General features: G+C 43.9%; 1 protein-coding gene across 1 annotated transcript in view; it reads right to left on the bottom strand.

Annotated features, from left to right (window-relative positions):
- The window catches only part of LOC128704637 (neuroparsin-A), a 64,200-nt gene that overhangs the window by 17,934 nt on the left and 33,548 nt on the right, over positions 1–12,718 (bottom strand). Inside the window, exon 2 of the mRNA XM_053799736.2 lies at positions 4,286–4,516. Coding sequence (XP_053655711.1) covers positions 4,286–4,359 — 74 coding nt within the window. The 5' untranslated portion in view covers positions 4,360–4,516. The remainder of the gene's footprint in view (positions 1–4,285; positions 4,517–12,718) is intronic.

Here is a 12,718-nt window from a genome sequence, read left to right on the forward strand (position 1 = left end):
GAACCTGCGGTCAGAGAGTCTCAAAACTCCAGACCGTCGCGTTAGCCACTGGACCAGCTAGCCACAGTGGTGGCCTATGCTAACCTTCCTATGGTGTAGAAATATACCTAGTTGGATGAATCTTATTGTGGCTAGCTGGCCCAGTGGCTAACGCGACGGTCTGGAGTTTTGAGACTCTGACCGCGGGTTCAAATCCCGCCCGTGGTATGATCTATTACCAAAGTTTATATAACGAGACAGATCTCTCTTCTAAGTGCGGATTTTAGGTGAAACAGTTCCACTCACGTTATTATCAGACAAATGGCTACTAGTATTTCACTAAAATTAATTAAAAGTAATGCTATTCAGAGATATAGCAATTGTAAATTGTAAATTGATCAGAAAAGAGGCTTAGAAAAATGAGGCTTATCTTGATACAGAATAATAACAGCAAGGTTTAACTGGAAGCAATCTAACAGAAGCAAGAGAAGCAAGTAACAGCAAGAAGAAGCAAGTAACAGCAAGTAAAGCAAGTAACAGCAAGGAGAAGCAAGTAACAGGAAGGAGAAGCAAGTAACAGGAAGGAGAAGCAAGTAACAGCAAGGAGAAGCAAGTAACAGCAAGGAGAAGCAAGTAACAGGAAGGAGAAGCAAGTAACAGGAAGGAGAAGCAAGTAACAGGAAGGAGAAGCAAGTAACAGGAAGGAGAAGCAAGTAACAGGAAGGAGAAGCAAGTAACAGGAAGGAGAAGCAAGTAACAGGAAGGAGAAGCAAGTAACAGGAAGGAGAAGCAAGTAACAGGAAGGAGAAGCAAGTAACAGCAAGGTGAAGCAAGTAACAGCAAGAAGAAGCAAGTAACAGCAAGGAGAAGCAAGTAACAGCAAGGAGAAGCAAGTAACAGCAAGGTGAAGCAAGTAACAGCAAGGAGAAGCAAGTAACAGGAAGGAGAAGCAAGTAACAGGAAGGAGAAGCAAGTAACAGGAAGGAGAAGCAAGTAACAGCAAGGTGAAGCAAGTAACAGGAAGGAGAAGCAAGTAACAGCAAGGTGAAGCAAGTAACAGGAAGGAGAAGCAAGTAACAGGAAGGAGAAGCAAGTAACAGCAAGGTGAAGCAAGTAACAGCAAGGAGAAGCAAGTAACAGCAAGGAGAAGCAAGTAACAGCAAGGTGAAGCAAGTAACAGCAAGGAGAAGCAAGTAACAGCAAGGAGAAGCAAGTAACAGCAAGGAGAAGCAAGTAACAGCAAGGTGAAGCAAGTAACAGCAAGGAGAAGCAAGTAACAGCAAGGAGAAGCAAGTAACAGCAAGGAGAAGCAAGTAACAGCAAGGAGAAGCAAGTAACAGGAAGGAGAAGCAAGTAACAGGAAGGAGAAGCAAGTAACAGGAAGGAGAAGCAAGTAACAGCAAGGTGAAGCAAGTAACAGGAAGGAGAAGCAAGTAACAGCAAGGAGAAGCAAGTAACAGGAAGGAGAAGCAAGTAACAGCAAGAAGAAGCAAGTAACAGCAAGTAACAGGAAGGAGAAGCAAGGAGAAGCAAGTAACAGCAAGGAGAAGCAAGTAACAGCAAGGTGAAGCAAGTAACAGGAAGGAGAAGCAAGTAACAGCAAGGTGAAGCAAGTAACAGGAAGGAGAAGCAAGTAACAGCAAGGAGAAGCAAGTAACAGCAAGAAGAAGCAAGTAACAGCAAGGTGAAGCAAGTAACAGCAAGGAGAAGCAAGTAACAGCAAGGAGAAGCAAGTAACAGCAAGGAGAAGCAAGTAACAGGAAGGAGAAGCAAGTAACAGGAAGGAGAAGCAAGTAACAGGAAGGAGAAGCAAGTAACAGGAAGGAGAAGCAAGTAACAGGAAGGAGAAGCAAGTAACAGGAAGGAGAAGCAAGTAACAGCAAGGTGAAGCAAGTAACAGCAAGAAGAAGCAAGTAACAGCAAGGAGAAGCAAGTAACAGCAAGGAGAAGCAAGTAACAGCAAGGTGAAGCAAGTAACAGCAAGGTGAAGCAAGTAACAGCAAGGAGAAGCAAGTAACAGCAAGGAGAAGCAAGTAACAGCAAGGAGAAGCAAGTAACAGCAAGGTGAAGCAAGTAACAGTAAGGTGAAGCAAGTAACAGCAAGGAGAAGCAAGTAACAGCAAGGTGAAGCAAGTAACAGCAAGGAGAAGCAAGTAACAGGAAGGAGAAGCAAGTAACAGCAAGGAGAAGCAAGTAACAGGAAGGAGAAGCAAGTAACAGCAAGGAGAAGCAAGTAACAGGAAGGAGAAGCAAGTAACAGCAAGGAGAAGCAAGTAACAGGAAGGAGAAGCAAGTAACAGCAAGAAGAAGCAAGTAACAGCAAGGAGAAGCAAGTAACAGCAAGGAGAAGCAAGTAACAACAAGGAGAAGCAAGTAACAGGAAGGAGAAGCAAGTAACAGCAAGGAGAAGCAAGTAACAGCAAGGTGAAGCAAGTAACAGCAAGGAGAAGCAAGTAACAGGAAGGAGAAGCAAGTAACAGGAAGGAGAAGCAAGTAACAGCAAGGAGAAGCAAGTAACAGGAAGGAGAAGCAAGTAACAGCAAGGAGAAGCAAGTAACAGCAAGGAGAAGCAAGTAACAGCAAGGAGAAGCAAGTAACAACAAGGAGAAGCAAGTAACAGCAAGGAGAAGCAAGTAACAGCAAGGTGAAGCAAGTAACAGTAAGGTGAAGCAAGTAACAGCAAGGAGAAGCAAGTAACAGCAAGGAGAAGCAAGTAACAGGAAGGAGAAGCAAGTAACAGCAAGGAGAAGCAAGTAACAGCAAGGAGAAGCAAGTAACAGCAAGGAGAAGCAAGTAACAGCAAGGAGAAGCAAGTAACAGCAAGGTGAAGCAAGTAACAGCAAGGAGAAGCAAGTAACAGCAAGGTGAAGCAAGTAAAGGAACAGTATTAGAAGCGAAAGGTGATAATTCGAGTCTGAGAGAAGATCAGATATTTACAAACCTTTACATGCCATAGGACAGGTTAGGACTTGGAAAATGTGATATACCTGGAGTATACCTGGAGAGGGTTTCGGGGGTCAGCGCCCCCGCGGCCCGGTCTGTGACCAGGCCTCATGGTGGATCAGGGACTGATAGGCAAAGACTCTTCACTTCTCATTACAGTAATGGGATGCAAGACCGAGTAATTAATAAGTCACATGTGCAACACCTGGTTATGTTTATTGTGAAGACGATTGCCAACTATTGGTTATATCAACTCGTTATTTATGTGGAAATATAAACACAAATGCAGTATAATGTGATCCTTTATTGACAACGTTTCGCCCACACAGTGGGCTTTCTCAAGTCACACACAGATCTACCTGGGGTTGGAAGGTACGGGAGTATTTATAGTCAGGTTCAGAATGTTGAGGTCAGGTGGAGAATGCTGCATCTGATGATCTACCGGGTGGGGTTATAGAGTCTTGGGTTGCTTGGCAAGACTCTATAACTCCACCCGGTAGATCATCAGATGCAGCATTCTCCACCTGACCTCAACATTCTGAACCTGACTATAAATACTCTCGTACCTTCCACCCCAGGTAGATCTGTTTGTGACTTGAAAAAGCCCACTGTGTGGGCGAAACGTTGTCAATAAAGGATCACATTATACTGCATTTGTGTTTATATTTCCATTGTGTCGGTATTTTATACCATTTATTTCCATCGTTATTTATGTACTGGAGACAGTAGAAGATGAGGCTCGGGGACTGAGCACCCCTTTCCAAGATTGAGGGACTGAACACCTTTTTATCAAGACTGAGGGACTGGTTTCCTCCTCTTCCACTGTCTCCAGACTGTAATCTCTGCACTGAATTGTTAAAGTCACTGGTTAGCGTCTCCACAATAAAAGTACCCAGTTGTTGTGTGAAGGTTGGTACTCACAGCTAGCCAGAGAGCCTAGCTGAACAGGGAGCCTATATATAAGATGAGATTTCGTTCGGATTTTTAACCCCGGGGGGTTAGCCACCCAGGATAACCCAAGAAAGTCAGTGCGTCATCGAGGACTGTCTAACTTATTTCCATTGGGGTCCTTAATCTTGTTCCCCAGGATGCGACCCACACCAGTCCACTAACACCCAGGTACCTATTTGCTGCTAGGTGAACAGGACAACAGGTGTAAGGAAACGTGTCGAAATGTTTCCACCCGCCGGGAAATCGAACCCGGGCCCTCCGTGTGTGAAGCGGGAGCTTTACCCACCAGGCCACCGGGCCCTATAAGTGATACAAACTACGATAAACTACACAAGTATATTACATAAATAATTCAGTAAAATTACTGACTGTTGCATATGTATCTTAGTCATTAAGAATCATAAATACTTACTGGAGGAGCAGCAGGAGGAGGAGGGAGCAGTAGGCCAGGAAGATATATACATTGCTGCTACAGGAGATCTTCATGGTGCTGGTGGGTGGTAGGTAGTACTGGTGAGTTTTGATGGGTGGTAGTGGTTGGTGGTGGCAGTAGTAGTAGTAGTGCTACTCGGTGGTGGTAGTGGTTGGTGGTGGCAGTAGTAGTAGTGCTGATCGGTGGTGGTAGTGGGTGGTAGGTGAGCCGCTGTAAGGGAACGATCAGGGAAAAATATTTATCTTGGGAACTATCAGGGAAAAAGTGTTAATCTTGAGATTACAAACTGCCGTTACTGCTGCTGTTCTACTGCTTCTGCTTCTGCTGATTCCCCCGCTATTGCTCATGCAGCATCGGCTATATCTGGAAACATAAACACATATGCAGTTTAATGTGATCCTTTATTGACAACGTTTCGCCCACACAGTGGGCTTTTTCAAGTCACAAACAGATCTACCTGGGGTGGAAGGTACGGGAGTATTTATAGTCAGGTTCAGAATGTTGAGGTCAGGTGGAGAATGCTGCATCTGATGATCTACCGAGTGGGGTTATAGAGTGGAAATATAAACACATATGCAGTTTAATGTGATCCTTTATTGACAACGTTTCGCCCACACAATGGGCTTTTTTCAAGTCACAAACAGATCTACCTTCTATATCCTCTCAGTAACAGTCAAGATACCATGCTCCTATCTTCCTTCTATATCCTCTCAGTAAGTCAAGATACCATGCTCCTATCTTCCTTCTATATCCTCTCAGTAACAGTCAAGATACCATGCTCCTATCTTCCCTCTATATCCTCTCAGTAACAGTCAAGATACCATGCTCCTATCTTCCTTCTATATCCTCTCAGTAAGTCAAGATACCATGCTCCTATCTTCCCTCTATATCCTCTCAGTAACAGTCAAGATACCATGCTCCTATCTTCCTTCTATATCCTCTCAGTAACAGTCAAGATACCATGCTCCTATCTTCCTTCAATATCCTCTCAGTAACAGTCAAGATACCATGCTCCTATCTTCCTTCTATATCCTCTCAGTAACAGTCAAGATACCATGCTCCTATCTTCCCTCTATATCCTCTCAGTAACAGTCAAGATACCATGCTCCTATCTTCCCTCTATATCCTCTCAGTAAGTCAAGATACCATGCTCCTATCTTCTCTCTGTATCCTCTCAGTCAAGATACCATGCTCCTATCTTCCCTCTATATCCTCTCAGTAAGTCAAGATACCATGCTCCTATCTTCCCTCTATATCCTCTCAGTAACAGTCAAGATACCATGCTCCTATCTTCCCTCTATATCCTCTCAGTAACAGTCAAGATACCATGCTCCTATCTTCCCTCTATATCCTCTCAGTAAGTCAAGATACCATGCTCCTATCTTCCTTCTATATCCTCTCAGTAACAGTCAAGATACCATGCTCCTATCTTCCCTCTATATCCTCTCAGTAAGTCAAGATACCATGCTCCTATCTTCCTTCTGTATCCTCTCAGTAACAGTCAAGATACCATGCTCCTATCTTCCTTCTATATCCTCTCAGTAACAGTCAAGATACCATGCTCCTATCTTCCTTCTATATCCTCTCAGTAACAGTCAAGATACCATGCTCCTATCTTCCTTCTATATCCTCTCAGTAACAGTCAAGATACCATGCTCCTATCTTCCTTCTATATCCTCTCAGTAACAGTCAAGATACCATGCTCCTATCTTCCCTTTATATCCTCTCAGTAAGTCAAGATACCATGCTCCTATCTTCTCTCTGCATCCTCTCAGTCAAGATACCATGCTCCTATCTTCTCTCTGCATCCTCTCAGTCAAGATACCATGCTCCTATCTTCCTTCTATATCCTCAGTAACAGTCAAGATACCATGCTCCTATCTTCCCTTTATATCCTCTCAGTAAGTCAAGATACCATGCTCCTATCTTCTCTCTGCATCCTCTCAGTCAAGATACCATGCTCCTATCTTCCTTCTATATCCTCTCAGTAACAGTCAAGGTACCATGCTCCTATCTTCCCTCTATATCCCCTCAGTAACAGTCAAGATACCATGCTCCTATCTTCCCTCTATATCCTCTCAGTAACAGTCAAGATACCATGCTCCTATCTTCCCTCTATATCCTCTCAGTAAGTCAAGATACCATGCTCCTATCTTCCCTCTATATCCTCTCAGTAAGTCAAGATACCATGCTCCTATCTTCCTTCTATATCCTCTCAGTAACAGTCAAGGTACCATGCTCCTATCTTCCCTCTATATCCTCTCAGTAACAGTCAAGATACCATGCTCCTATCTTCCCTCTATATCCTCTCAGTAACAGTCAAGGTACCATGCTCCTATCTTCCCTCTATATCCTCTCAGTAACAGTCAAGATACCATGCTCCTATCTTCCCTCTATATCCTCTCAGTAACAGTCAAGATACCATGCTCCTATCTTCCCTCTATATCCTCTCAGTAACAGTCAAGGTACCATGCTCCTATCTTCCCTCTATATCCTCTCAGTAACAGTCAAGATACCATGCTCCTATCTTCCTTCTATATCCTCTCAGTAACAGTCAAGATACCATGCTCCTATCTTCCTTTTATATCCTCTCAGTAACAGTCAAGATACCATGCTCCTATCTTCCCTCTATATCCTCTCAGTAACAGTCAAGATACCATGCTCCTATCTTCCCTCTATATCCTCTCAGTAACAGTCAAGATACCATGCTCCTATCTTCCTTCTATATCCTCTCAGTAACAGTCAAGATACCATGCTCCTATCTTCCTTTTATATCCTCTCAGTAACAGTCAAGATACCATGCTCCTATCTTCCCTCTATATCCTCTCAGTAACAGTCAAGATACCATGCTCCTATCTTCCCTCTATATCCTCTCAGTAACAGTCAAGATACCATGCTCCTATCTTCCTTCTATATCCTCTCAGTAACAGTCAAGATACCATGCTCCTATCTTCCCTCTATATCCTCTCAGTAAGTCAAGATACCATGCTCCTATCTTCCCTCTATATCCCCTCAGTAACATCTAACATACCATGTATGTTTCTGTTATACAACACCACTGTTTACCAACAGTGTTAGGTGAGATGATGTGTTGAGGTTGGTGACGCCTTTTACAGTGTCTCTTGTTGAAACCTTACCCACTGTGAACATCAAAATGGTATACAACCCACTGTGTATGTGGGTTGACGAAGCCTTTTGCAGTGTGTGGATTGATAAAATCTTAACCACTGTAAGTGAGGATCAGTGAAACCTTGAACAATGAGATTCGGGATTAGTGGAACCTTAATCGGTGTCTGTTCATTAGATGTAAATAAACCAAAATGTAAACGTTTAAGCTTCTTTTTAAGCTCTAGTTCCTCTGTTTTTGTGTCCATGTGTGTTCTTGTGTTTCATTATCCATTGGATAGCTATGGTGCGCACAATTAATAGCTTCCAGCCACAGAATGGATAAGGAGGGTACTGTGTGTTGCTTCCACCTTCCGCGGGATGGATCCGGGATGCGCAATTACCTGGAGTTTACCTAGAGAGAGTTCCGGGGGTCAACGCCCCCGCGGCCCGGTCTGTGACCAGGCCTCCTGGTGGATCAGAGCCTGATCAACCAGGCTGTTGCTGCTGGCTGCACGCAAACCAACGTACGAGCCACAGCCCGGCTGGTCAGGAACTGACTTTAGGTGCTTGTCCAGTGCCAGCTTGAAGACTGCCAGGGGTCTGTTGGTAATCCCCCTTATGTGTGCTGGGAGGCAGTTGAACAGTCTCGGGCCCCTGACACTTGAAGACTGCCAGGGGTCTGTTGGTAATCCCCCTTATGTATGCTGGGAGGCAGTTGAACAGTCTCGGGTCCCTGACACTTATTGTATGGTCTCTTAACGTGCTAGTGACTGCTTTTCATTGGGGGGATGTTGCATCGTCTGCCAAGTCTTTTGCCAAGTCTTCAGCCACTACCATCCACAGGATGGACACAGGGTGTACAAAGTAGATTTTAGAATTTCGCGTTTTAGATAATTTAGAGAAATGCCGCGTTTAGTGTCAGAAATGGTGTATCAGGTAATATCTTCAGATCTGCTGGAAGGAAATTCTTGAGCTGCCATGGCTGATGAACCTAATGTCTCACGAAATCGTAATGACACGACTGGGGGGTTAGAACCCGCGATCAGAGAGTCTCAAAACTCCAGACCGTCACTGGCCCAGTGGCTAACGCGACGGTCTGGAGTTTTGAGGCTCTGATCGCGGGTTCTAACTCCACCCGTGGTATGGTTTATGAACCTAATACTTAACGATATCACAGCCCTGTTTACCAGCGTTCATACTGAGGCTGCAGTAAACATTCTGAGACAGAGACTCTCTGATAACCACGGCCTGCCATTACCTCTTATAGATTTCGTCGGTCTAGTGGATCTCTCTGTTAATTTTAGCCTCTTCAAGTATCAGGACAACTGTTAGAAACGAAGCTTTGGGATGGCAATAGGCAGCCCACTCAGTGCTTGCCAACTTCATCAGGGAGAACTTAGAGACAGAGAAATTCAGCACCTTCATTCCCAGCACCGTTACCTGGCTAAGATACGTTGATGATATATTTGTTTTCTGTCCGAAATGTTTCAGTATCCAGACCCTGAATAACATCAATGCTGCCGAGCCATCAATAAAGTTTATACTTGAACTCGAAAAAGGTGACAAAGTACATTTCCTCGACGTCATCTTGTGCAGGTCTCCCGACAGTGACAAACTTCTCTTCAAAGTGTATAGAAAACCTACCAACAAGGACGATCTTATACACTTTAGTTCGCAACAAGACACCCGCACTAAGAGAGGTGTCCTCATTGGCTTCTTCTTGAGAGCTGTTAGGTAAGACACATATGCAACAGTTAGGTATCTTTATTTCGAAACGTTTCGCCTACACAGTAGGCTTCTTCAGTCGAGTACAGAAAAGTTGATAGAAGCAGAAGATACTTGAAGACGATGTAATCAGTCCATCACCCTTAAAGTTTTGAGGTGGTCAGTCCCTCAGTCTGGAGAAGAGCATTGTTCCATAGAATGAAACAATATGGAGATGAAGTGACAGGATGGAGCTTTATATAGCGCCAACAGGTGAGACGTAGGTCACTAGAAGAGGTAAGAACTCAGATGTTGGGAGGTCAGGTCCCTCTCAAATCCAGCCGTTCTCACTAGTGGAAGTTGTCGAAGTTGATTGTAGGTCTGTACCAAGATACCCTTCTGTACTCGACTGAAGAAGCCTACTGTGTAGGCGAAACGTTTCGAAATAAAGATACCTAACTGTTGCATATGTGTCTTACCTAACAACCTGTCGGTATTTTATACCATTTTAATGTTCTTGAGAGCTCTTCGCTTCTCCAGCCCTTGTTTTCTCGAAGAAGAATGCACTTACATAACACAAGCCTTTACACGTCTTCAGTTCCCATCTTTCTTCATCCGAGATTGCAGACTCAAGACACAAACTATCTTCAATAACCCCACCTCCCCATGGAACAGCCCTCTAAACAGTTCATACTGCTCTCATGTGGTGTTGTTGCCACGAATACTCGCCGGGTACTTGGTAAGAGTGGTAGGTAAGACACATAGGCAACAGTTAGGCAACTTTATTCCGAAACGTTTCGCCTACACAGTAGGCTTCTTCAGTCGAATACAAAAAGTAGGCAGGAACAGTAGAGATGTGAAGACGATGTAATCAGTCCATCACCCTTGAAGTCGTAGATTTGAGGTTGTCAGTCCCTCAGCCTGGAGAAGTTCAGTTCCATAGTCAGAAACTATCTCAGATAGTTTCTGACTATGGAACTATCCCAGATAGTTTCTGACTATGGAACTGAACTTCTCCAGGCTGAGGGACTGACAACCTCAAATCTACGACTTCAAGGGTGATGGACTGATTACATCGTCTTCACATCTCCATAGTGGGAAAATTTATGGAATCAGTAATTGCCGAGGCAGTTCGTAGCCACCTTGAAAAGCATAAATTAATCAACGAATCTCAGCATGGTTTTACAAAGGGGCGTTCCTGCCTTACGAATTTATTAACTTTTTTCACTAAGGTATTTGAGGAGGTAGATCATGGTAATGAATATGATATTGTGTATATGGACTTCAGTAAGGCTTTTGACAGGGTCCCACATCAGAGACTATTGAGGAAAATTAAAGCACGTGGAATAGGAGGAGAGATTTTTTCCTGGATAGAGGCATGGTTGACAAATAGGCAGCAGAGAGTTTGCATAAATGGGGAGAAATCAGAGTGGGGAAGCGTCACGAGCGGTGTTCCACAGGGGTCAGTGTTGGGCCCCCTGCTGTTCACAATCTACATAAACGACATAGATGAGGGCATAAAGAGCGACATCAGCAAGTTTGCCGATGACACCAAAATAGGCCGTCGAATTCATTCTGACGAGGACATTCGAGCACTCCAGGGAGATTTGAATAGACTGATGCAGTGGTCGGAGAAGTGGCAGATGCAGTTTAATATAGACAAATGCAAAGTTCTAAATGTTGGACAGGACAATAACCATGCCACATATAAACTAAATAATGTAGATCTTAATATTACGGATTGCGAAAAAGATTTAGGAGTTCTGGTTAGCAGTAATCTGAAACCAAGACAACAGTGCATAAGTGTTCGCAATAAAGCTAATAGAATCCTTGGCTTCATATCAAGAAGCATAAATAATAGGAGTCCTCAGGTTGTTCTTCAACTCTATACATCCTTGGTTAGGCCTCATTTAGATTATGCTGCACAGTTTTGGTCACCGTATTACAGAATGGATATAAATTCTCTGGAAAATGTACAAAGGAGGATGACAAAGTTGATCCCATGTATCAGAAACCTTTCCTATGAGGATAGACTAAGGGCCCTGAAACTGCACTCTCTAGAAAGACGTAGAATTAGGGGGGATATGATTGAGGTGTATAAATGGAAGACAGGTATAAATAAAGGGGATGTAAATAGTGTGCTGAAAATATCTAGCCTAGACAGGACTCGCAGAAATGGTTTTAAGTTGGAAAAATTCAGATTCAGGAAGGATATAGGAAAGTACTGGTTTGGTAATAGAGTTGTGGATGAGTGGAACAAACTCCCGAGTACAGTTATAGAGGCCAGAACGTTGTGTAGCTTTAAAAATAGGTTGGATAAATACATGAGTAGATGTGGGTGGGTGTGAGTTAGACCTGATAGCTTGTGCTATCAGGTCGGTTGCCGTGTTCCTCCCTTAAGTCAATGTGACCTGACCTGACTAGGTTGGGTGCATTGGCTTAAGCCGGTAGGAGACTTGGACTTGCCTCGCATGGGCCAGTAGGCCTTCTGCAGTGTTCCATCGTTCTTATGTTCTTATGTTCCTGCCTACTTTTTGTATTCGACTGAAGAAGCCTACTGTGTAGGCGAAACGTTTCGGAATAATGTTGCCTAACTGTTGCCTATGTGTCTTACCTACAACCTGTCGGTATTGTGTACCATTTGATATTCACTTGGTAAGAGTAACGTGTTTCCACCATAAACACATCATCTATCAAAGCCCTCACTATGAAATGCAGCCCCACACCACTAACTTCCACAGTGGGCGTCTGCACCATCCCCTGTGGATACTGTTCCAAGAAATATGTAGGCGAGACAGGCAGAGATCTTGCGGTCTGCCTGAACGAGCATCGAAATGCTAGTAACAGACGACTTAAGGTACGTCTGTGTCCTCCACAGGGACTCCACAGGGCATTTCATGAATTGGTATGAGGCATGATTCGTCCTCACCGAACAAGACCTTAGACGAACATCAAAATGGTATACAATACCGACAGGTTGTTAGGTAAGACACATATGCACACATATTCCGCAACAGTAGGCTAGTCGAATACAGAAAGTAGGCAGGAACAGTTTGAAGACGATTCAGTCGTCGTAAATTTGAGGTTGTCGTTTCGCCTACACTAGTAGGCAGTTCTTCAGTCGAATACAGAAAGTAGGCAGGAACAGTAGAGATGTGAAGACGATGTAATCAGTCCATCACCCTTAAAGTCGTAGAATTTGAGGTTGTCAGTCCCTCGGCCTGGAGAAGTTCAGTTCCATAGTCAGGAACTATCTGAAGATCAAGCGACAGTGCGGAGACTTAAATACTGTCGGAAGGAGAGGTGCAGGGTAGTAGTAGTAGTAGTAGTGAGAGGCAACTGAGAGGTCATGTCCCTCTCAGATCCAACCCTTCTCACTTGAAAAGCTTGTCCAAGGTGTTTTCTGTACCAAGATGCCACGTGTTGCAGTGTCTGACAAGATGAACATCAAAATGGTATACAATACCGACAGGTTGTTAGGTAAGACACATATGCAACAGTTAGACAACTTTATTCCGAAACGTTTCGCCTACACAGTAGGCTTCTTCAGTCGAATACAGAAAGTAGGCAGGAACAGTAGAGATGTGAAGACGATGTAAT

The sequence above is a fragment of the Cherax quadricarinatus genome, chromosome 100, assembly GCF_038502225.1.
Source record: "Cherax quadricarinatus isolate ZL_2023a chromosome 100, ASM3850222v1, whole genome shotgun sequence".
Taxonomy (NCBI): domain Eukaryota; kingdom Metazoa; phylum Arthropoda; class Malacostraca; order Decapoda; family Parastacidae; genus Cherax; species Cherax quadricarinatus.